At 50.2% G+C, this 23,342-nt stretch overlaps 1 protein-coding gene across 6 annotated transcripts; it reads right to left on the bottom strand.

Moving 5' to 3' along the window:
* Positions 1-1,915: 1,915 nt before the first annotated feature.
* Positions 1,916-23,108, bottom strand: UBTF (upstream binding transcription factor). 6 transcript variants are annotated; one of them, XM_031966022.1, is made up of 21 exons: positions 22,684-23,108; positions 19,541-19,663; positions 16,925-17,100; positions 16,495-16,578; positions 16,237-16,392; positions 13,605-13,669; positions 13,235-13,355; positions 12,758-12,868; positions 12,144-12,277; positions 11,842-11,983; positions 10,826-10,867; positions 9,777-9,890; positions 9,435-9,590; positions 8,333-8,488; positions 8,052-8,162; positions 7,580-7,668; positions 7,252-7,441; positions 5,470-5,517; positions 5,275-5,343; positions 5,039-5,182; positions 1,916-4,544 (listed from the first exon to the last, which is right to left on the bottom strand). In XM_031966022.1, the coding sequence occupies exons 2-21, from the start codon at positions 19,596-19,598 to the stop codon at positions 4,419-4,421; spliced, it is 2,292 nt and encodes a 763-aa protein (XP_031821882.1). In that variant the 5' UTR covers positions 19,599-19,663; positions 22,684-23,108; the 3' UTR covers positions 1,916-4,418. The 6 variants fall into 6 exon arrangements, with proteins under 6 accessions (XP_031821882.1, XP_003768428.1, XP_031821883.1 ...); XM_003768380.4 differs by lacking the exon at positions 22,684-23,108 and adding an exon at positions 22,243-22,473; XM_031966023.1 differs by lacking the exon at positions 22,684-23,108 and adding an exon at positions 20,379-20,398.
* Positions 23,109-23,342: the final 234 nt, after the last annotated feature.

Raw genomic sequence — 23,342 nt, 5'->3', positions numbered from 1 at the left:
CACCAGCTTTCTAGCCTTCCCCCTTTGGCAGTAGCTAGAGTTGACATTCTGGTTTACTCTTCTGTATGGGCTGGACCAAAACAGTGTGGGGCAAGCTGATGAGGCACACAGCCATAGTGCCAGCCACTAGGTGGAGTTTTCAGAAATTGGCAAATCAACTAGATAATCTATGATGTAATGCTGGAGGTCCCAATCTTCTTTTAGGTTTTGAATCCCTCGGCTTTCAGCACAACTTCCAGTACCCCCCCCCCCAATTGGGGGGTGGGGGGAGAACTCTAGCTCTCACCATACAAATGCACAGAAGAAAACCTTCTGGTGCACTCTATTCAATATGAAAGGAAACATTCTAATATTTGTAAAGAACAAAACAAAGAAATGACCCCCTATGGGCTTGCCTAGGTCATCTCTTAGGAGACCCTCAAAATCTGATCCATCTTCCCTTGTACAAAAAGTGAGTTTAACTTTCAGGACCTGAATTCTTCATCCACAAAATGGGGATGGTACCTGCCTCACAAAGCTTTAGAGATAACCAAAGAGGAGAATAACTCAGTATTATATTGTAATATATATAATAAAGATATATTTCTGTATATAAGTTTTGCTATTCATTTATAGAACTATTATTATTTAATAGAGGGGAAAGCTGGTTCCATAATCCCTCCCCCCACCTCCTCCACAACTAGGTAACTCTACCTAGCTCAATTTGGGAAGTTCCTAGATCTGGACTAAAGAATGATTAGCTGTGGGTATTAAGACTCTTGGGATTCCTTAGGAGAGGATCTAACCATTGGCTTTTCAGTATTAAGACTCGCATCTCCTGAGCTGAATGTTATAGAAAACCTAGATTAAGGAATTTACAAGAGACAAAGGCATTATCGATCCTGAAATTTTATTTGAACTCCCACTTTGATTGTTTCAAACATCCTATAAAGCAATGATTCCCATGTAGGGGAATTGGCTATTCTCCAATTATTTTACAGATGGAAATCTAATTCAAATTTTATCATGGTTAACTTCACCTATCTCATTTCATCTATAAAATAATGCTCCCAAATTTGTTATGTGATAATCTGAAATTTGCACATCTTTAATATCTTGATGACTTATTTCAGTGTAATAGGTTTCCTTTGTAACCTTGCAAATTTATAATTGCTGTTTCAAGGAGTCTGTAGGTTTCATTAGATTGCCCAAAGGGCCATGATACAAAAAATTTTAAGAATCTGTAGCCTGGAGAGAAATTTTCTGAAATTAGCACAATACATAATAGTTACTTAGGAAACTATCTTTAAAAAGGGAGTGTGGGATAAGCCTTCACCTATTTAGAAGTTTTTCACACACACCCCCCCCCCCCCTTTCAGATTTGAGTTATTAGCAAGGGTGTAGAAACCACTCATCCTGAGAGGAAGTCACTGAATGGCAAGATAAGTTGGAAATCTAGAAGGCCTAAGAGGTAGGCACTTTCCAGTCATCAGTTGGATTATAAAATGAAACCACCCTCCCTCAGCTGCAACCCAGTCTTCTTCCTTTCTCTTCACTACCATCCAATTTATCTAGGTCTTCAACCTCATCTTGGTACCATGCTGTTTTTTTTTTTCTTCCTTTCTTCACAATCTTATGTTTTTACAAACCTTATAGGAGCATCTAGCAAGTACCTGTCTCATAGTAGACAATTAAGACCTTAGTTATAGGGGGCAACCTAGAGAACTCGTTAGGATCAAACTACCTGAAAGTAGGAGACTGTGGACTTTGCTTAAGAGGGTTGGTTTTCAACCCTGCTCTCAACTACACTTGCAGACTCCTGGAGCAGGAAAATTGGATATATAACCAGGGACCAGGGCGAGACTATTGCCTTCTCAATTTATTCTCTCACCACCACCACTGTCCCTAAGCCACTCCCAGTGACGAGACATCAGCCAAACCTTTTTTCACTTTATTATACAAAAAAAAAGGGGGAGGGGGAACAAAACTTCCAAAGTTGGCAGAAGCCAGACATCTCTAGCCATCCCACCCTCAAACCCCCCTCCACCCCTTTCCCAGTGATAGAAATCCAAGTTGTGGCCATAGTTGTTGAAACCTACAAAACACTCTTTAAATATTAGAAAAAAAATAAGGGGGCCTCCATAACCCTCCCTTAGGCTCTCCCCTCAAAAAGAAAAAAACCCCAAAACCCCACCCTACCAACTTGTCCCAGTGCCAAAATGCACTTAGTGTGACCTCTTACAGTACCAACACCCCTCCCACCCACCCCCACCTTCCATCTTGTCTGCACTGTAAGAATTTTTCAATACAGGGGGAAAAAGTCCCAGGTTTGATTTTTTTTTTTGTCTGTTTTTTTTTTATACTAAAACATAGTCCACTTGAAACACAACAGTGGTAGGGCCAGCCAACTAAGGGAAGGAAACAGGACTGATTTCCTGCTGGGTGTTAGGGGAATGGAGAGGGACAGGCAAACACAGTCAAGTGGCAAACAGATGAACCCCCTCCACCTTGGGTTCAGGAGCTCCCTTCCCCCTGCTTTACCCCTAAGTATCTGTGTTTTCCTGAGCTCAGGGCATAGATTGTCTAGCTACCTTTGGGAGAGTCTACCAGTCACTCAAGACGGAGTCTGCCAAGGTTTCTCCTCTTCCCACCCAGCATCAATTTCGTTTCCCTCTGTCCCTTAAATTTTCCCATCATGGAAGATAAAATTAAATGGGAAGTCTGAATAAGTCACTGACATGATTGTTTTTTTTTAAATCCAAATTTAGTCAAACATCTAAAAAAATGATATTCACAGAAATAAATCCAAAGTGGCTTGGGGGTAGTGTCAGGAATTGGGGAGCAAAAGGAGAAGCTCAGCTGCATACAGCAGCCTTTAGCAAAATGAAACATTTCCATAAAAACTAGGCTGGCCTGGGTGGATGTAGGGGCCCAGTCTGAGAAATCCAAGGGTAGTTGGTGGGGAGGGGGAGGAGGGGAAGGAGGGAGAGAGCAAAAGCTGAAAAGACAAATCAAAAATTCTCAATCCACCCCTAGATTCTCAGATCCTGAGGAGGGCTGCCTATTGCCAGCCTCTACTCCTCAGTCTAGCTAACTGGAACCAAGCCTGCAGCCCCTTCCCAGAAATAAAACTCCTTAGGGCCTAAGACACATCCCATCCCACCCCAACTTCCTGCCATCTAGGTCAGAGAATCATTACCCTCCCCCCCAAAAAAAGAAACCAAAATTCCACACATACATACACACCCACCCACTCCCACATACACCTGAGGGAACAAGGGAGTAGCTCCATACAGCTTTCCTGTCTCCTTCCCCCCCAACAAAGTGTCTACCAGGCAAAAATTTGGAATTTGTGAGACTGGGGACCTGCCCTTTCCCTGGGGGGCAGGGTAGGATAGACAAGACAGGGGAGCCTCCGGTCTGCTTCCCACTTCCCTTCTTTCTAGCTTTCTAAAGGCCTAAGGGGTCAGGCCTCATTCTGTTCTCTCACATTCACACAGACACCCATACACACACCCACACACACATCCACACACTATATACAGGCCACACACACTTCCACACTCAAGACAATTTTTAAAAAATGACACCCTTGCCCAGTCCCCCCAACCCCCAAACGACAGAACAGACAGAGACAGTAGCGGAGATCGGTAGGAAACATCTCGTTGACAGCTCAGAGCTTAAAAAAAATTATATACACATATATAAAAAAGACTGCTGCCCTGAGGGGCAGGGGGAACGCCTTCCTGCAAGGGGGTTAGCCAGGGCAGGAGGACTCAGGAACACCCCCATCTTCTTAAAGGACCTCCTGCAAATGTCCCCATACCCCCAGTTCCAACGCAGTGGTCAAGGCAACCAGTCACACAGGGGAAGGTGGGGGGGAGGGAGGGAGCAGGGGGCACAGCTTCAGAACTCCCCCTCCCCAATGGGGAAAGTGGGGAGAGGAGCCACACTCCACCCTTCAAGGCCTCCCCACCCCTGAAAACCCATTCCAACCCCTATGCACCCCCTCCTTCCCCCCAGCCCCATTCCAATGTCCATGCTAGGAGCTGTAAGTGCAGTGAGATCCATGGTCCAGGGTGGGCAACTAGGGGGTGGGGGACGTGAAAGAGATTCTGGGAGTGGGGTAGAGGAGGAAGGAACGGTAGACACTGGCTCAGTCTGATGGTCATTCCCCTGGAGGCTCCCCCAGGGCTAATATCTCTCTAAGGTTGCAGAGTCCTAGCCTGGGCTCCTCCCACCCTCACCCCCCCATGCATTTTGCTTTAAAAAAAAATGGGGGTGGGTGGGAGTAGAATTAGAGGGGTGAAAAAAAATAGGAGTCACAGAGGGGACTCTCCCTTCAACCCCTCCCTAGCCCACAGGAGCCCTCCCCAGCCCCCCAAAAGGCTTTCCTAGGCCTCTGGGGGTGCAGAGGCAGGCCTGGCCACCCCCAGGGCTCAGTTGGAGTCCGAGTCAGATGAGTCCCCTGAGGAGGATGAGCTGGAGCTACTCCCCTCTGACTCATTGTCCTCGTCTTCATCCTCATCCTCATCTTCATCGTCATCCTCTTCATCATCGTCGTTCTGAAAGGGGTAAAGAACAGCATTGTGATCTCAGGGGAGGGCAAGCCACCTCTGGGGGGTGGTGAAAGCCTGCAAGCCATTTCCTTGGCTACTGCTGCCTTTCGGGGAGGAACAGAACAGCCCAGTAGCCATTAGGAGGTGCCCCAAGATACAAAGTGCCAAATATGAAGACCAAATCAAAATATTTTCACCTTTTCTTTTCTGTTTGTTTCTTTCTCTTTTTTTCCCCTTTTGGTCTGATTTTTCTTTCACGTAACAAATACAGAAATGTTGAAAAGGGTTTGCACATATTTAAGCTATATTGGTTTGTTTGTTGTCTTGGGAAGGGGGGAGATAAGGGAGGGAGGGAGAAAAAATTGAAATACAAAGTCTTAACAAAAAAGAAGGCTGAAAGATATCTTTACATGTGATTAGAAAAAAATGCTAATGAGAAAAAAAAAAGGTGCCCTGAAAGAGGCCACAGTCTACCCCCAACTACCCAAATGAGTTCTCACCTCATCCCCATCCTCGCTTTCATCCTCACTGCTAGACTCAGAAGAATCACCCCCCTCATCTGAAGAATCCCCATTTTCATCATCATCATCATCCTCTTCATCTTCTTCCTCTTCCTCATCATCATCGTCATCTTCCTCTGATTCCTAGGAGGAAAAGGACATAAAGAGATTCTTGTTTTCTCCTTCATGCTCCTTTCCCTTCAAAATCCTTTTACTTTACTCTCTTTCCCACTCACCGACTTGGACTGCATAGTGGGCTTAGATTTAGGGTTTGGGCCCCGAAGCTTGGTCATGCTCTTGCGTTTCTGTAAGGCAGCGGATAGGAAGGGGAACAGAAGTAACAGCTTTGAATTTCAAGTTAAGTTGTTCTGGGAATCTCTGCCTAGGCCTTCCCCCTCCCATCAATCCCAGATCCTCACTCCCAGACTCACATTGGAGATGTATTCTTTGTAAGCAGCACGGTCCTGGGGGGACAGACTCTGGAGGGTGAGAAGGCAGAGAGATATGATGTAGCAGCAAAGGTGGGATAGATTTCCTTTCTACCTCTGGAAATCTGGGTGATTCCCCCAGTCTTTATCCCACCCGCCTCCCTTCAAAAAGATTTCTGCAAAGGATTTAGAGGAAGAGTGTGGGTGAGGTTATGGTTGGCAGAAACTATTAATATACACCTCCTTGCTTTGATATGTACCAGCAGCTTCTAACATGAGGACTACAGGACTGTGGCAGACTGACCCTGACTCTTTTAAGTTTTCATTGTTTAGCCTACTTAGCTAGTGGGGTTGTTGGGGTCTAGCCACTCGTTCTCCTTCGTGCTGCAGGGGAACAAGTGCTGGTCCATAGTTACAAGCAAGCCTTCCACAGTTTCTATGAGAGTGCAGCCTCTTTGGCTCTGAGAATCTTGGCTTTTCTGCCCCCCCAGCCCTCACTTCTCTCCCTCTTCTCTTTCCTTCCTTGTTGGGAAGAGGCAGCAGCAAGAGAGGCAGGGATAGCATGCTTGGAGGAGGCCCCGGAGGCCTTGCAGCGTCCTGCCTCGGACACTGACTGATTAGCAGGGCCCCAGTCGTAGCCAAGTGGCCTGGCCCATCAGGAGTCTCATGATCCACATCTGTAGAACGAGCATGCAAGAGCTGCATCATCTGCCCCACGGCGCTGCTGTGAGGGTGGCCCTTTGCAAAGCCTAAAGCTCTATTCAATTACCAAATAATTGGCAGCGAAGCTGAATGTGATTAATTACACAGCTGAGCAGCCCCCATACATGTGGCTTTTCTGCAGAGGAAGTCTTCAAATTACACTATTTACTATGTTCTGCCTCCCCTAGTGGACTAAGATAACAATGATGATGATGATGAAAGCAGTCGGCATTAATATCGCGCTTTTAAGGTCTGCAGGTGTTTATTTACAAAGATCCTCATGTGATGCTCACAGCAGCCTGGCAGAGGTGCTGGGATGATGCTCATCTTCCGGGGGGCTGGCCCAGAATCACACAGCCGGGAGGCTCTCTCTGAGGGATGGGTGTGCTACGGCACCCCCAAGCTGCCTTGAGCCCAAGTCCTGCGGCACTGCTCTGCACGCGCAGTGCTTCTTGATGAGGGAGCTAAGGCTTAGACGACATGGAAGGGCGAGGACTAATCCAGATAGTGACTCCTCCCCCCGTAAATTGCTGGAACTGAGGTCTAGGGGCATGTGATAGAAATCCATCAGCTTGCCAGACTTGGAATCCAGGGAGGACTTTGTGTGATGGGCCAGAACTTTCCCCAAAAGGACTCCTTAGGCAGCACTGGGGTAGCCAAAAGAACATTAACAAAAGAGGGGACCTGGGGTTCAAATCTCAGTTTTGACAATTATCAGCTGTGAGACTCCATACCAAGGAGGGGGGGTAATCCAGAGCTCTAGATTTGGAGTCAAGAAGATCTGGGTGCAAATCCTGCCTGACACTTATTTAGCTGTGTGATCCCAGGCAAATCAGTTAACTTCTCAGTGCCTCAGTTTACTCATCTGTATGATGGGGGAGTTGGCCCATTTGGGTTCTAAATCTACAATCCTATGAATTTTTCTAGCTTGAGTGAATCAGCGAGAATAATACTTGCACTTACCTATGCTTTATGTGGCTGCTATTGTGAGGAGAGCACTCAGAAGTGCTCTGAGAAGGTGACTGATTTTGTGGGTTTCCCTCCTCCTCCCAAGCTCTCCTTCCTTTGTACCCCAGCTCTCACCTTGACCCAAAGGTCCAAGTGCACCTTGTATTGCTTTTGTTGCTCTTCTGCTAGTTTCTTATAATGTTCCTTCTGGCCCTGGGAAATCCGCTGCCACCGGCTGCCAATCTCCACCATCCTCTCTTTCAGGGGCAAGTGGTTCAACTCCCCATTAGACAGCAGTTCCTGGGAGAACTTCTGGTAACCGTTCCTAAGCAGAAGGCAAGAGGCCCTGATCATGATTCCAGCTGCAGGAAGCTTTTGGTTAGGGAAATCTACCTCCCTAGCCCCCTATAGCAACTTTTGGAGGTTGAAGCTACTCCATCCCTTTGTCCAGGCCATGACTCACATGGGAGGCTTTTTGGGCTCCCCCTGGAACTTCATCTTCTTGGAGGAATTAGCAGTTGCTGGGGGAGCCCGCATCTCACTCAGCTCTCTCTACAGAAGGAAGGGGAAAAATCTGAATCAGTATACAAATCCCATCTACCTTCCCATTCCAACCCTCAAAGACATGCTGCAGCTCCTGAAGCCCATTCACAGCATGCCAGGACACCAGGCAATTCAACTCTATAAACCTTTATTAAGCATCTACTAGGTGCCATGTATAGTGCTGATTTCTGTCCCTCCCCAGTCACTCCCTTAGAAGGGGAAATAAAGCAAGGGCACTATGGGGTCGAACATAAGTAACAGAATATGATTGTCCCCTAACAAAAAGATGGTGTTAGAGAAGTCTGAGAGGATCAAATAATGACTCAATAACCCAGAACTCTCCACCCCAACAACCATCCTGAGTCACCCTGCTCTTATCCCTCCCTTCATACCTCATATCTCTTCTGGTCCTCAGCTGCCTTTTTAATCCACATGAGTTTCTCCTTCTTTTCCATATTGTTCCAAGTTACTTCCATAGCTTTTAGGGCTTTCACCCGGTCATTCTGGCCAAGAAAAAGAGGGTTCTAGGTAGTGTGGGTGGAGGGAGGGGGTCTCCACCTGGATCCACAGGCACTCCAGGCAGGTCTGCTCTCTTGGTCTCTAGGAGGAAGACTTCCCACCCCCTCTCCCTGGCAACTCAATTCGTCTCACTGGAATCCACCCGCCTTCTAACCTTGAAACGGGCCAGGTAGTCCCCGATGACGCTCTGCTGCCAAATCTCCTCGGCTGTCTTGGGGGACTCGGGCAGCTTTCCCCGCTCTTCACGCTCAGTCCCAGGCTTCCTCTCCGACTGGGCCTTCAGAGCTGCCTCTCTGGCCTTGTACTTGGCCTGGGGAAAGGAGGGTAATAAAGAGATCGTCAGGGTTGTGGCTGTCTCTAGGGCTCCTTCCCCCCGGGCCATCCTTCTCAGAATCATGCCTCCATGTACAGAGGGAGAGAGATGTCTATCCCAAGGCAACTCCCATTAAGGTCTCCCCTGGGGGACCTCCTCTGCCTGAGCTGACGTCAAGGCCTCTAAATGGTGCCGTGGAGCATGCTGGGAGTCAGAAAGAGCCGAGTTCAAATCCTGCCTTGAGACATTAACTCTGTGACTGGGACACAAAGTCATTGGACCTCCGTATGCTTGTTTCCTCTGTAAAATGAGGGCACTGGTGTCCCCAGTGAGAAATCTGCGAGCCTCTGACTTCACCTTCTACAGCTGCCCAAGGGGCACACATAACCTGGTCACAGGGCCTCCTCTAGGCTCAGTGCTAAGCATAAGGTACTGAATGATAAGCACTTCACAGAACATTGTCTCCTTTGGTCTCCACAACTTGGGAATGGCTGCCCTCATTAGTTCCAGTTTACAGAGGAACAATCTAAGGCAGCAGAGGTGAAGGGCTTTGTGCAGGGCCACACACCGAGTCTACGTTTGGGACAGGACTCGAAGTCAGATTTTCCGGACTCCAGGCCTGGCACTCCATCTGCTGCACCAGCAAACGGCCTCTAACAAGATGGCGCAAAAAGCTGCCTTAGAAGGAAGAGCTGCTGGGTTTAAGGTGGTGCTGCTTAATGGATATAGGTGTGCGCGGGGGAGAAGAGCAGCTACATTCCTCTTGGGAGTCTTCAAGAAGCCAGAGGCACCCTTTTATGGGCTGCCTTCCAGCAGCTCGAAGCTGTTGATCCTAACTTCTCCGTTTTCCCCTCTGTAAGATGAAGGGTTGCACTCGATGGCTTCTAAGGTCCCTAATCTTTGCTAAAAAGAGGGGGGGGAGGTGCTCTATGATCCCCCCAACCTTCTTCTTCTCGGACAGGTCATTCCACATGCGGGCCAGGAGCCGGGTCAGCTCGCTCTCTGACAGCTCAGGCCGCTCCTCCTGCAGCTGGCGTCGCTTTTCCTCCGAGAAGATGAACATGGCGGAGACAGGCCGCTTGGGTTTCTCGGAGCCACCCTGGCAAAGACAGGGACCTTAGCAGGGACCTGGTAGGGAGCTTAGAGGCCATCGAACAGCAGAGGAAACTGAGTGACTTGTATAGGTTTCCAGCAGCAGGGAGCCTGCATCTGAGGGTGTTTTGGGTTGGGGGGGGGTGTCTGGTCTCTTAAGTCCAGGGCACCACTCCCCTTGGTCCATCCTTACCTTGCTGCCATCTGGAGAAGGTTTCTTAGAGGCAGGGCTGGTGGCTCGCTTCCTATTGATGCCCAACATCTTCTCCTCTCCCAAGACACGCTGCTGTTCTTCCTCGGGCAGGCTCTGAAGGGGTGGGAAAGAATATGGGGTATTGAGGCTGCTCTTTTGCTCCTCATCTGCCTCTATCTCCTTGACCGAGTCCCTGGAGGGGGAGTTGGGAATCTTTAAGCTTCCACCTAAGCTCTGTCCTTGGTTCATAGGGACAATTGATCCACAGATGTGCCTCAGAAACCAACCTCCTAATTTTTTTTTTTTTTACAGGTGAGGAAACTGAGGCTCAGGGATTGGAAGTGGTTCCTCCAAGGTCACACAGGGTATTAATGTGCCAGAGGAGGGGTCTGAACCAGGTAGGTCCTCTGACTTGAGAGTAAGGGAGAATGAAATAGCTATAATTAACATTTACATAGCACTTACTACGTGCCAGGATCAGTGTTAAGTATAATAATAACAAATTATGATAAAGAGTTACCATTTACATAGTGCTAACAATGTGCCAGGCACAGTGCTAAGTGCTATAACAATGATGATGATGACATTTATAAAGCACTTACTATGTGCCAAGCACAGTGCTAAGTACCGCAACAATAATAATAAACATTTATAAAGCACTTAGTATGTGCTATATGCCTTATAATTATCTCATTTGATCCTCACAACAACCCTGGAAGAAGAGTGCTATTAATATCATCCCTATTTCATAGATGAGAAAACTGAGGCAGAGTTAAAATGACTTGCCTGGATCACACAGCGAGGTCCAGCACTCTATCTACTGTGCCATCTCACTGCTGAATTACTCCTGGCTACTAACATTCCTCCAGCCTGACCTGGTTTGCACGAATGTGGTGACAACTCCATTTCACTTGTCAGCCCACGACATTTAAGAAAAAATCCCCTCCCCACCCCCCGACCCCAGCCAGGTCCCAGGATACTCTGGGTTCTCCACAGGGACCCAGCCTCCATCCCTCTTCTCCCAGGGGCTGCTCACATCCAATACTCACCTCTAGAAAGCGCAGGAGTTCAATCTCATAATCTTTCTTTTTCTGGGGAAGCAGAGAGGAGAGTTAGTCACGGAAGCCTGTTTTTTCACTTGTTTTGTGGGGAGGTGGGAAGGTGACTGAACAAGCCTGGCATTAGGTCAAGAAAGGCTTGTCTCCTCTAAGAATGACTTACTCTTCTAAAGCTTCCTCCCAGTGCCTATAAACATCACTCATATTGGGGGGGGACGGGAGTGGTGTCGAGGGGAGGGTTGATGGAAAGGAGTAGTCAGTGCAGGACTGCAGAGTAAACCTTGCATAACATAGTTCCTGACCACGAAGGAACCTCAAAATCTTATGTTCTGAAGCAAAATGGTCCTTGGAGGGAAAGGGGACAACCTCTGGATTCTATTGCAAGTGAGCAGTTTGGGGAAGGAGGAGAAGGGAGTGGGATTTCACTAGCCATGCTAGCAGTTCTCCAAGTGTGGTCCAGATATCCCCAGATACTTTCAAGGTTTCCACATATTTTATAATCAAAATTACTTTCACAACAATACTGCTTTAATTTCTAATATGATAAATATCAGTAGATATAACCTACATAAACAAAAGTTCTTTAAGGACATCTCTATAATTTTTAAAGAGTATAAAAAAAAGGGTCCTAAGACCAAAAGTTTAATAACTAATGCACCAGACTGACAATAATTAAAATTTTTGTGTCACAGACTACTTTGTAATCTAATGAAGCTAACAGATTCCTCCTCAGAAGAGTGTTTCTAAATGATCCAAACAAATGATAAATTTCAGCTACAGATTAATAGGGAAAAAAGATGAGATTTTTTTTTCTCATGCAAATTCATGCTTCCCCCATCCCTAAGGGGAGTCTTTAGACCTAGTTAAGAACCCCTGAATTAAGCCATCTATCTCTTGAAGAGAAGAATGGGGAGAGGTAGAAACCCTTGGGTGTCAGCAGCGATCAGGGGTGTGGTGGAGGATCTCTATCCTCTCCCCTCCCTCCGCCCCACCCTACCTACACTCACCTGGTCACACTTCTTGTGGTAGGCATCTTTCTCCTTCTGGGAAAGGAGCTTCCACTGCTGGCTACAAAGGACCATTCTTTCTGTGCTTGGTACGTCCTTCATGTTGGCCATCAGCTCGGCACAATAGAGGGAGTAACTATTTCTGGGGGAGGGTGCAAGTGTGGGGATCATTAACCAAAAAGTACCTACTGTTTAGGGTGGGGGGAGTCACCCTAGTGGAGGTCATGTGGGAGTTACCAGCCACCCCCAACTCCCTGTCCCCCCCCTCTCCCCCCGGTCCCTGTTTCAGGAGTATCTCTTACGGAGGTGGCTTGGTTGGTCGCCCGTCAAACTTGTCCTTGAGCTGACGCTCTGCCTTTGTAAGGGTGGACTTGGTGATACCTTCCTCGCTGATGTTGAGCTCGGGGTGCTTCTGGATGTAGTCCCTCATGATCTCCTGCAGAGTCAGGGGTAGGGTGGAGGGAGGGGCGAATGGGGGCAAGGGGTTAGCAGGGATAGGTTGTGGGAGGCCAGCCACTTCTGGGCAGAAAGGGGAGGAAGAAAAGCTGGGGGGATGGGAGCAGCCAGCTCTCTGGCCATACCCTTACCCCCTGGCAAAAGGGGGTGGGGGTGGGTTGGTTTAAAAGCGCCCTGCCCTGCTCTAGCCTGAGCCTTTAAGAGGGGTCAAGGGTGGGATGAGGGAGAGGAAAGGGGGCCATGATGGCCCCTCCCTCTATTTGGGGCCAGGGATTTTACGCCTCCCTTCGCTCAGCCTGGAAGTAACTTCCCAAAAACAGAGCGAGGTGGCCATGGAATAGAGTGGGTGAGGGTAGAGGGGTGAGGGGGCCCTCTGGGGGTCCCCTGCCCCGCCCCAAGTCATGAAGAGCTGGGGTGAGGGGCTGGGGGGCCCAGTGGTGGAATGCAGCGGAAGCCTGACCTCATACTCCTTCCGCTGCTCCAGGGCCTTATGAATCCATTTCAGCCTCTTTTTGTCCGAGAGCTGAGACCACTGCTTCCCCAGGGAGTCCTTCACCTCCTTCGTAGTGGCCTGGAAACCAAAAGCCGTCAGACACACACAGGCAGCCCGGGCAGGGGGAGGGGGGCAGAGAGACCCCCTCCCCCAAGGAGTGGGGACAGGAAGCCACGGGAGGACACATCAGCGTCCTCCACGGGCTGGAAGGGAAGGGATGGAGAGGAGGGTCCGAGGAAGGCCCCCCCTCTCTCCCTCTCTCAGGGGAACAAGCGTGCGCAGACACTCTCACACACGCACACTGTCCAGCCCCCGGCCTTGTCCATGCAATCCACCCCCTGCCCGTGGGCTCTCCTTTCCTGTTCCCCACCGCCGCGCATGGCCCCTCCTGGCGCAGCTCTGACCCTCCCTACTCTGAACCCTCCCAAATCCCAGCCCACTCACATCAGGGCGAACTTTCAGATACACCTTCTTTTCGTGAGTGTACCACAGCTGCTGGGGAGTTTTAGGTTTCTCAGGCACATCCGACTTCTTGGCATTCTGGATTAGGTCAGGGTGATCCTCCCTAGCCAGAGGGTACCAGTAAGTGTGTGCTGAGACAGAGACTCCAACCCCACTACTCTGATCCTCCCCCCCCCCCCATCCTCACCAGGACCACCAAGGTCCTGGGGCTGATTCGGCAGTAGGCTCTGGCCACCCCCCAAACCTCCCCATTAGGGTCTACATCAGAGCCCAATCTTCCACAAAGCAAACATACTGTCCTAGGCTGTGTGCCTTCTGCTGAGGTCAGTAAGCCCCTTCCCCAAACCCTTACCTGAATCGAGCCAGGTTTCGTTCAAACTCCTGCTTCTCTCTCTGGAAGTCTTGAATGTACTTCATCTGGGGGAGGGGAGGAGGAGTTACCCAGCAGGCAAAGTCTGCCTTTTCCCATACCACAGCAAGTTCCAGAAGTTGATCCCAATAGGAGATTGATGAAAACTAGGAGACTGAGTTTAGGGAAGTAAGGCAGGCTGGCTGGCTGGCTAGTCTGAGAGGGATGGTTGATCTGCTTGCCCTTAACAGCAAGGGCAAAGGCAGAAGACTCAAGGAGTACTAGGGCAGAACAGTCAAGTCAACTTCAGTTATCATGTCAACTCTTCCATCCCCCTTTGCATCTGAGCACTGGCTCCAAATCTCACAGTACCTGTGTGACTTTGGGGAAACAATTAACCTGTTTCCCCAGCTGTACAATGAACAGTTCAGATAAGACAGGCTCTTAAGGTACTTTCTGGCTCTAGGACAATAGTCCTATCATCTTTTTCCATCGCCCACTTTTTACTTGCCTCACTGTCAGATTTCTTGGTGGGGCTGATGGGAAAGTTTCAGGCATTAGGGCAGTGAAAAAAGAACACTGAATCTGAACATCCTGCAATGTTTCTTGACTGTACTTTATCTGGGGCACTATGACATTGGCCAAATGACATTTTTTTGCAGCCTCAACTACCAATTTCCACAAGACCATTGAAAGCCTCAGATAAGAGTATAAAGGGGTCTTGTAAACTTCACTTCACAGTACTGAGCTGTTCCGAAAAAGATGGCTGAAAACAGGGCATTTTAAATCCATAAGGGTCAAAATTTTCCATTATGCATTGCTAGTATGCAATAATTGAGCAGGCTTATTTATAAATTTAGATTTTTTTGGCCTTCAGTTTTCCTTCAGGGTCACACATTAGGGTGCTTCTATTCTTTCTCCAATTTACCTTTCTAATCTTGTTAAGTCTATATATATTCTGTTTTCTAATTCCAACTTATTTCCTTTTTTACTATTTCCCCCTTCTGTATCCATATAGACATTTCCTATCTAATCCTCATTCATAATCATGTTTCTTTCTATAGTTTCCTCATTTCTATCTCACATCATAAGATTTAGGACTGGTGAGATCACGTAGTCCAAATGCTATCTTACAAGATTTAAGAAATGTGTTCAAGGCCACAAAGACAAGAAGCAGATTCAGGATTTGCTTATCCTTCATCTCACATTGGTTTCTTTAAGCCTTTTTCCCTTTCTAAATTATTGTCTTTATAATCCCATTTCTTTTTAAATTAATCCTTAATTTTTTCTCTTACTGAATAATTCTAACATTTATTTCTATCCCTTCTTTTTACTTGTATCAAACCTTCCATTTTATCCTTCCCACTATCATTTTTCCTCCTTTTAGTCTGGGCTGCTTCCTAAATTCCCTCCCCTTTCTGTGTTTCCATCTTTTCTCCAGTATTATTTTAATTCCTATCCCTTAGTGAGCATAGAACGACTATACTAGAAGTTCATATGAGGTAGAGCTCTCATTCATAGGCAAATAAAACCAAAGCAGGCCAAGAGAATTACTGATATATAACCAAGCTTGTGCAAAAACCCAAGTGACCAACTCCCAGATCTATGGTTCCTTCCATGAGACCACGCTACTTCTTTCTCTTACATTGTTTGCCTGCCTCTCTGCCCCTCCCTATGTATACATGCGCAATAACATATATACTCATGCATATGTGTATAAGCACACCCATATTCTTTTGGCCAATCCAGAACAGGAAGCAATGACAGGCTTTCCATTTGACTTTGAAATACATTTACAACTATTTTGAGATTACAAATTTAACTTCCTCGTCATTTGGCTCTTCCCTATAATTAACTTATCCTTATTTCCTATTCTCTTCCTGCCGCTATGTCCAGTTTTTTCTCTCTATTCCCTTTTCCTCTTTGATCCCCACTTCCCCGTTTCCTTCTTCTACCTCTGACCTCTCTGTCTTAAATTCTAGCCACTCGTGCCCACCTCCTCCTTCCCGTCTCACAATCTCTTCCTTAATCTCTACCCTTAACCATAGGGTTATATTATAGTTTTTCTACCCATCTCTACAGATGATTGATTCAATGTGGAAGTTGTCAATCACCGTCCCCATTTCTCTCTGTGTGGCTTGGTCAGTCCCAGCTCACATTCAGCTTCCTGCCCACTAGTCTTCCTGAAACTTCCATCTTAATCCATGAGTGGGTGTCCCCCTCCCCCCGTACACTATCGGTCTACCTTTAAGAGAACATGCCTTTATCCATGTCTATGTCAGCAGATCTTGACTGACTGTAACATGGCTTCTTCTCAGACACAGTGTCTGTCAAAGCCAAAGGCTGCCCCATGTGTGGGGATGCATGTATGTGGGTAACGTGTAAAAAATAAGTGTTTCTGGGATGAAATGTCTGTCTGTCTAGGTCTGCACATACCTGTACCATGCCTTCCTGAGAGAACACGAGGCCTTGCATATGATATTGTGAATCTGTGTGACATGTGGAGCTGGTGAGGGAATGCGTCTACCCAGTCCCAGCTCTAAGCATCCATCGTGTGTGTGTGTGTGTGTGTGAGCCCAGTGTAACAGACCAAGCAGAACCAAACCTCCCTCCTCTCTTGTCTCCCTCCCCCCACCTTCTTCTTCTCAGGAAGCTCCTTATACTTCTTAGATAAGATCTTCGTCAGATCCAGGTTGCTCATTTCTGGGTGAAGTTTTGCATACTTAGCCCGCTTCTCCATAAAAAATCGGAAATAAGGGGTCAGAGGCTTCTTGGGAAAGTCCGGATGTTTCTGGAAGGAGAGAGGCCAAAGTGATAGCCAGGCTCAGCATTCTCCTCCCCTTACCCCATACTCATTTTCCCTCTATCCTTATCAAGTCTCAAAGAGACCCACCTTGAGTTTTTTGCCTTTGTAGGGATTCTTGACATGCTCCTGCGCATCTAGAATAAGTTCTGTCAGTGTTCGGAACTTTCTTACCTTGAGGAGGACAAAAAAAGATATTGGGGATGTCAGGGACTGAGATCCTGACCTAATTTTCTTAAATAATAACAATGTTACCAGGGTAAAAAGCAAAGCTCCAAGCTAGGTAACACATATATCAGCAAGAAAGAAAGAATTGGGGAGGGGTGTGTGTGCGTGGAAAAGAGGTCCACATCTATAGATACACAGAAGCACCTCCTCTATCCAGTACTAGGGGAAAGACAAGTTTTGCAAAGACAACCACACACACATTAATAAGTAGATAAGAACACCCACATGGAACAAATTATGGTAGCCTGTCTTGGGAGATTAGAGCAAATATGGGTTCAAAAGAGATGGTTACCTCATTGGAGATCTCAACCCATTTAAGTTTGCACATATCCCCAGAGAAATCCTTAAAGGCAACTTTTTCCCAGTCCATGTGGGACTCTGTGGTTTTGAACTTGGAGCTGTCATTAGAAGGCAGATTGTTCTTCATGCATTCCAACAAGGTCAGCATATCTTCCTGGGACCAGCGGTCTGTTGGGAAGGGAGGCAAGTGAATGTCATTATCATAAAAGGTTCCAACTCAGTAGAATATAAGCTCTCTGAGATCAGAAACCATTTCATTTTTGTCTTTGTATTCTTGTCGCTTTACTGGATATACTTGGCACATGGTAGGTGTTTTCATAAATATTTCTTTGCCAGATTGCATTGACCTCCAAACTCCTCTAGGATCCAACTTGTCTCCATTAGGAATACAAGACAGAAAATTTATCATCCCACATAAAAGAGGGGAGCTGAGGCTACCTCCAATTTATCATCCTTAGAAACCCTTTAATTCCGGTCTCCTACCACTTCAGAGATGGGAAAGTAGCATCCAATTGATCAAGGACCCAAGTGACACAGCTATAATAACACCTATTTCCCTTTGGTGCTTCAGCAGTGTTTTGATAAGATTACAGATTGGAAAGGGACCTTAGATATAACCTTTTCCAGTCCTCTTATTTTATAGATGAACAAAGAGAAACTCAGAGATGAAGTGACTTGTCTATGGTCACATAGTAACAAGTAGCAGAGCTGAAATTTGAACTCAGTCTTGCTGCCTTTACACATTGGAAATTAATTCTAGATGCTTTTCTTCTAATAGTCAATATCAAAAAAGATACTGAAACCATATGGAAAAGAACAGAACATCAAATTAATGGACAGAACTTTAGTTTAAGCTAAGTAGGAGAAGCAACAAAAGGAGGCAAGCTTATAATATGGAGTCCTTTTGGGGAGGAGGAGGAAAGGAATGGAGGAAAAAAAGGAAGATTTCCTATCATATTATTCACATAGAAAAGGGAGGAGCAAAAGCTTGCAAGGACATAGAGGATGCCCTTCCCAATGGGGCCGGATGTAAGGCCCACTGCGCAGCCCACGGAGTTCAGCTGGTTTCTCTGAGGGGAGGAAGTGGGGGAGGCAACACATGGTAACAGCTGCCAAGTTGTAGCTGAGGCTTTACACCCTGGCTGTGGATGTGGGAGAGACCCTGAGAAACTCACACAGATGTTTATCACTTGAAAGCAGAGGGTAAAAGGAGGGACATCTTTAATGCCCCATATCCCACAAGAAAGGGGAATTTCCATAGAGGTAAGAAAAACAGAATTGAAATTGGTCTAAAGTGGGAAGAGAGAAGAACTACCCCTTGGTTGGACAGGGAGGTAGACTGATAGAAATCTGAAAAAGCAATAGTCCCAAGCAGAAAGGGCCAGTATGGGGGGAGGGAGGTGCCTTGGGAAAGAATTGGCTCAATTCTCTTAAGAAACCAAAGATGGGGATTTGAAACAGCTGTTCCAAACAAATCCAAGTCCAGATCCAAAGCAGGCATCTGGGTTTCGTTTTCTGCATTGTATCTATATCTGTTTAAGGATGGTGAGGGAGAAAAAAGGGAGCTGTTAAGCAGCTGGCCCAGGGACCCAAATCAAAGTGGTTTATTCATTTTCATTTTTATCCATTAAGTAACCTGCAACAGACAGAAGTCCTTTCTAGCATAGGTCACATGGACCCATAATCCTCTCAGGGCAATGCCAGATGCTCCACTCTCTATCCTCTTCTTCCCTACCTCCTCCCCCTGACCAAGCTGGATTTCTTTAGTTTTCCAAGAATGAAAAGTGAATTTGAACTCTGTAGTTGAATACAGATTAAGGAGTAAAGTAACCATAATAAAGCCACCCCCAGAAAAATCATATTAATAAAATGGAAGTTTTGGTCATCTCCCCCTGCCCCCAAAACCCCAAAGCCCAAGCTTCTTCTACATATCCTTGCTTTTCCAAAATCAAAGTGAGATATGAATTCTTTAAGGTCTCACATTAAATGAATTTCACATCTGCCTCCATGGTGGGATGGAGCCCAAGAGAAATGGGCCATTTTGTTTTCTGAATGTCAAATACTTAAGCAAATTCTTATTCCCAAAGATCAGGATGGATAAAGGGATGTATTCTATGTATATGAGGAGAACAGGGGACATTTCCTGAAAATGGATGACAAATAACTTAGATCTGCCCAGTCTTTGTAGAAGCAGAAAGAAGCAGTGCTTTAAGGGTGTTTGGAGAGTTGTAATGTATTAAACATTTATTGGGCACCTGCTGTGTGCAGATCATTTTGAGGATACAAAAATAAATGAAACAGGTTGTTTGCCCTCAAGGAGCTTCCAGAGTCTTATATTTCGGGCTTTATGGGAGTTCCTTCAAGGTCCCCATCCCCAAAAGAATGATTTGCTCAAAGTACAAGTAGCAGGTAGTTCTGAAGGCAAAGCACAGAATATGTTGGAAGAAGTGAAGAGAACATCATATCTCTAGGCTTACAGACTTCTCATCTTAAATGAGAATAAATGGTGTTGGGGAGAAACTGAGGCTAAGGAAGTGACAGCTTTAAACCCCCAAAGAAAAGAGGCTTTTTAAGCACTGGGTGGGGGTGAGAATAAGAGTTCTCCCACCTTGGCCTTTGGGTACGGCCATCTCCAGGTCGGTGGGGCAGTCAGCTTCTCCGTTCATTGTCCAGCTATCCAGCTTCCACTTCTGTCCGGTTGAGCCAGCCCGGGAGTGAAAGGCGTTTCACCCTGGAGAGAGCACACCCATTCCCCAATTCAGCCAGGTTGGGAGCAGCAGGAGGTTCCCCTTCAACTTCTCCCCCTAAAAGAAAGGGGGCAGTCTTCACACTTCCCACCCACTCTCTGGACTGGCAAAGGTCCCCGTCCCCCCCTTCTGTCACTCCTCCCTACTCCTCCCCCCTCCCCTTTCTCCCCCTGCAGCAGGGCTCAGCCTAAGGGAGGTGGGCAGGCTTGCAGGAGTACTCCCAGGCCCCCACGTGTGTGGTTGCTCAGGGCTCCAGGGTGCAGCGAGCTCCACCCCAAAGAAAAAAACAAAACTCTCTCCTCGCGCAGGGGGAGGGGGATGGCCGGAGGGGAGGGGGGGGAGGAGAAGGGCGGGTAAAGGGCGCGCGCCGCCGCGGGAACAGGCGCGCGCGCGCGCCAGTCTCCTCCTCCTCCGCCCCCCCCTCCATTCCCTGCTCCCCCCGCCTCCGCAGCCCGGCGGGGACCCGGACGCTGCGCAGGCACCGCCAGCCCCGGAGCGCCGCGGCCGCACCGCCCCCGGGGACCCGGATCCGGATTCCTACCGCCCTCCCCCCCCTTCCCCGAGCCTCCAGCCCGGGCCAGTCCGCCCCGGGCCGAGCAGCTGGAGCTCCCCCTGCCCCCAGCCCCGGGGGACCCCGCCGCCCCCCGATCCGGAGCCGGGCTCAGCAGCAGCCGCGGCCCCAGCGGCCGGAGTCAGCACCTCCTCGTCCCCCGGGCCCCGCGGCCCAGTCCGGGCGGCGCCCCCGCCCCGGCCCCGGCCTCCGGGGAGCCGAGCCAAGGCCGAGAGGGAGGGAGGCAGCCAGGCGGGGAGGCGGGCGGGCGGGCAGGCGGGGGCGTACAGGACTCGCCGTCCCCGCCGCCCCCTCCGGCGATCCGGGAGAACTGCGGCTCCCGCCCCGGGAGGAACGCGGGCTCCCCCGCCCCGCGGCCAGGCTCGGCCTGGGCCTCCCCGCGCCTGGCTGCCCCGCGCGTCCTCCTCCGTCTGCCCCGCGTTCTCTCCCCCAGCCTCCTCCTCCTCCAGCTCCCCCCGGGGCAGGATTTCTCCCGGGGGCTCGGGCCCCCTCGCGCGGCCTCCGTCCTCGTCCTCTTGCTCCAGCTTCCTCGGCCCCAGCCCACGTTCTCCGGCCCTTTCTCCCCTTCGGCGCTCTCGGGGTGTCGTCTCCCCCGAGCTCGGCCCTCGGTCCCCTCCCTCCACGTTGCTCGATCGCCTTCCCCCGGCGCAAAGCTCTCGCTCTTCTTTCCCAGCCCCGGCCCTGATTACCGGGCGCAGCTCCGCGTCCGGACGCCCCGCTCCCGCGGCTCCCTCCTCCCCCGCTCTGCCGGGCACAGCCGCAGCTCCCTCCCGCGGCAGCTCCTCCTCCTCCGAGCGCGGCTGGGGCGGCGGCTGCTGAGGCGGCGGCTGCTGCTGCTGCTGCTGCTGCTGCTGGGGCGGCGGCGGCGGCTGTGGCTGCGGCGGCGGCGGCGGCTGCTGCTGCTGCTGCTCCTCGCGGCGAAAAGCACAAAGCACAGCGCCCTCCGCCTGCAGGCAGCCCGCCCGCCCGCCCGCCCGCCGGCCGGCCCCGGGCTCTGCTAGCACACCCCCCGTCGCCGCTGCAGCCTCCGCCGCCGAAGCGGGAAGGAGGAGGGAGAAGGGAGGAGGAGGAGCGGGGAGGGGGGGCGGGAGAAGCGGGGCAGCGAGCGCGTCCTTCCCCGTAGAGCGCACACCGACCCCCGGGGAGCGAGCGCCCGCCCGCCCCGAAGGCTCCTCTCCCTCCCACAGCCCAGCCCGGGCGGGCTCCACGGGGGGCAGCTGGGAGGAGGGGCGGGGAGCTGGGGGGGACCCGGGCGGCCGAGGCGGAGGGAAGGAAGGGGGGGGAGATGGCGGCAGCAGCGGTAGCTGGTGGCGGCTAGGGGGGGGGCCGAGGGAAAGAGACACGCAGCCGCCCGGATGGCGGCTGAGATCGGGGCCGGGGAGAAGGAGTGAACTGGCGGCGAGAGCGACCTCCCCAGACCCGTAGGAGAACTAGCAGCCTCGGCGAAAGCTGGAGGGCGCAAGGCCCGTGCTCTGGAGAGGGGACACCGTGGGTCCCTTAGACCTTGAGAAAGGAGCAAAGGAATCCCCTCCATAATCTTGTATCTTTCTGCGGAGCTCGGCACAGAAATTGATATTCTTTCTCTCCCTTCTGGGGAATAATCTCTCCCTCGGCTGGCTAGCTCTTCATTACCATTACCTTCACCCCCAAATCGGCGCTGCGGGGCCGGGGGACAGGCTGGCTGCAGAGCAGCGGCTACCGCATCTCCCCTTTCTCGCTGGGCTTCGTTCTCCATCCCCAAAAAACCACGGTTCCAAAATGCTGCTTTAAAAATTGTAGCAAATTTTGCCCCCACCCAAATAAAATTTTCGTTTTTCTCTACACCCCGGAAACGCCGCGGGAATCGGGTGAAGTGGCGCCTCCAAGGAGCAGGCTCAATCCAGCTTGGCGTGGCTCGCTCGGGCCTTCCCCGAGCGCATGGAGGTCCGCCTCCCGCAGCTCCTCTCGGTTCCCCCATTACCCTGAAATACGGCGACGCAGGGGCTTTCTTACCCGGCTCCGTGTGTCTAGGTGTGGGTGCGCGGGCCGGGGGGAATCCGGGGAGCGCTAGCTGGGCGAGGGAGCGGGTCGTGGAGCCGATCCGCAGCTCCCGCTGCAGCCGACGCCAGGGGAGCGAGTAGCCAGACAAAGCCCGCGATGGCGAAGCGGAGGGACGGCTAATGGCGAGCCACACGCGCGGCGCTCCGCCCGCCCCGCTCCGTCCGCCCGCCCCGGCGCAGCGCAGCAGCGCTCCGAGCGCTCGCCCTGTCAGTGCCCCAGCCCCGCCGCCGCCGCCTCCCAGGCCTTCCCCGGCCTCTCCTTTCCCCCTCCTCTTCGGCCGAGCTCCCTCAATCTCCCCCCACCGACCCCTCCCCTCCCGCTGGGGGGCTGGAAAAAGAAAAAAACACACTTTCCCCCATCTTTTTGGCTGTTCCCCTTCCTTCTTGCACTCACCTGCGGAGCCGCCGGGAGGGCCGGGGGTGGGGGGCGAGTGGGGCTGGTGCCGGGGAGCGTTGGTTGAAAGCTAGCCAAGCTCTGCAGCGCCCGACCCGGGCGTGGACTCCGCCGCCAGTCCCCGCAGAGAAATCGTCCTCCTACCCCCGCCTCCATCGCTCTGCTTTTTTCTTCCAATCAGCCGGGCGCTTGGCGGCTCCTCCATCCTCCAGCCAAGCTCCACAGCCCTACAGCGGACTCCACTCCTCCATCTGCTCTCTCCGGCTCCTCTCTTCCCTACCCTGGGCTGGAGAAGAAGGGAGGGGAGTGGGGGGAAGAGAGAGAGACGGAGGTGGATTTATTAGGGAACCTGCTTCTCTTTTCCCCTCACAACACCCCTCCCTCTCTTCTTTTCTCTTTTCTCCCTGGCTTCTCTCCCTCTTGCTTCTTTTCAACTCTCCCTTCTCGCGACTGGGGTGGTGTGTGTCTCTGTGTCTGTGTGCGCGGTTTTTTTTTTTTTTTTTTTTTTTTTTTTTTATTGCTCTTTGCTTTTGCAACACTGAAGCCAAAAGAAGAGGAGGAGGAGAAAGAGAAAGGGGGGGGGGGGGCATGATATGTCAAATTTCTCCTCTTATTTTCCAGAAAAAAAAAGCCCCCCACTCCCTCCCGTTTCTGTTCCT

Source organism: Sarcophilus harrisii, chromosome 4 (assembly GCF_902635505.1).
Source record: "Sarcophilus harrisii chromosome 4, mSarHar1.11, whole genome shotgun sequence".
Classification (NCBI taxonomy): Eukaryota; Metazoa; Chordata; class Mammalia; order Dasyuromorphia; family Dasyuridae; genus Sarcophilus; species Sarcophilus harrisii.
Note: the sequence above shows the minus strand (reverse complement) of the source record. Positions and strands in the feature narration are given on the sequence as shown.

Excerpts from the sequence above, each read along its gene's own strand:
- UBTF (XM_031966022.1), bottom strand. The coding sequence starts at position 19,598 with ATGAACGGAGAAGCTGACTGCCCCACCGACCTGGAGATGGCCGTACCC. Across the intron at positions 16,393-16,494 it reads ACAAAGGCAAAAAACTCAAG|AAACATCCGGACTTTCCCAA; the intron begins GTGGGTCTCTTT and ends CTCTCCTTCCAG. Across the intron at positions 10,868-11,841 it reads ACCACAAGAAGTGTGACCAG|AAAAAGAAAGATTATGAGAT; the intron begins GTGAGTGTAGGT and ends CTGCTTCCCCAG.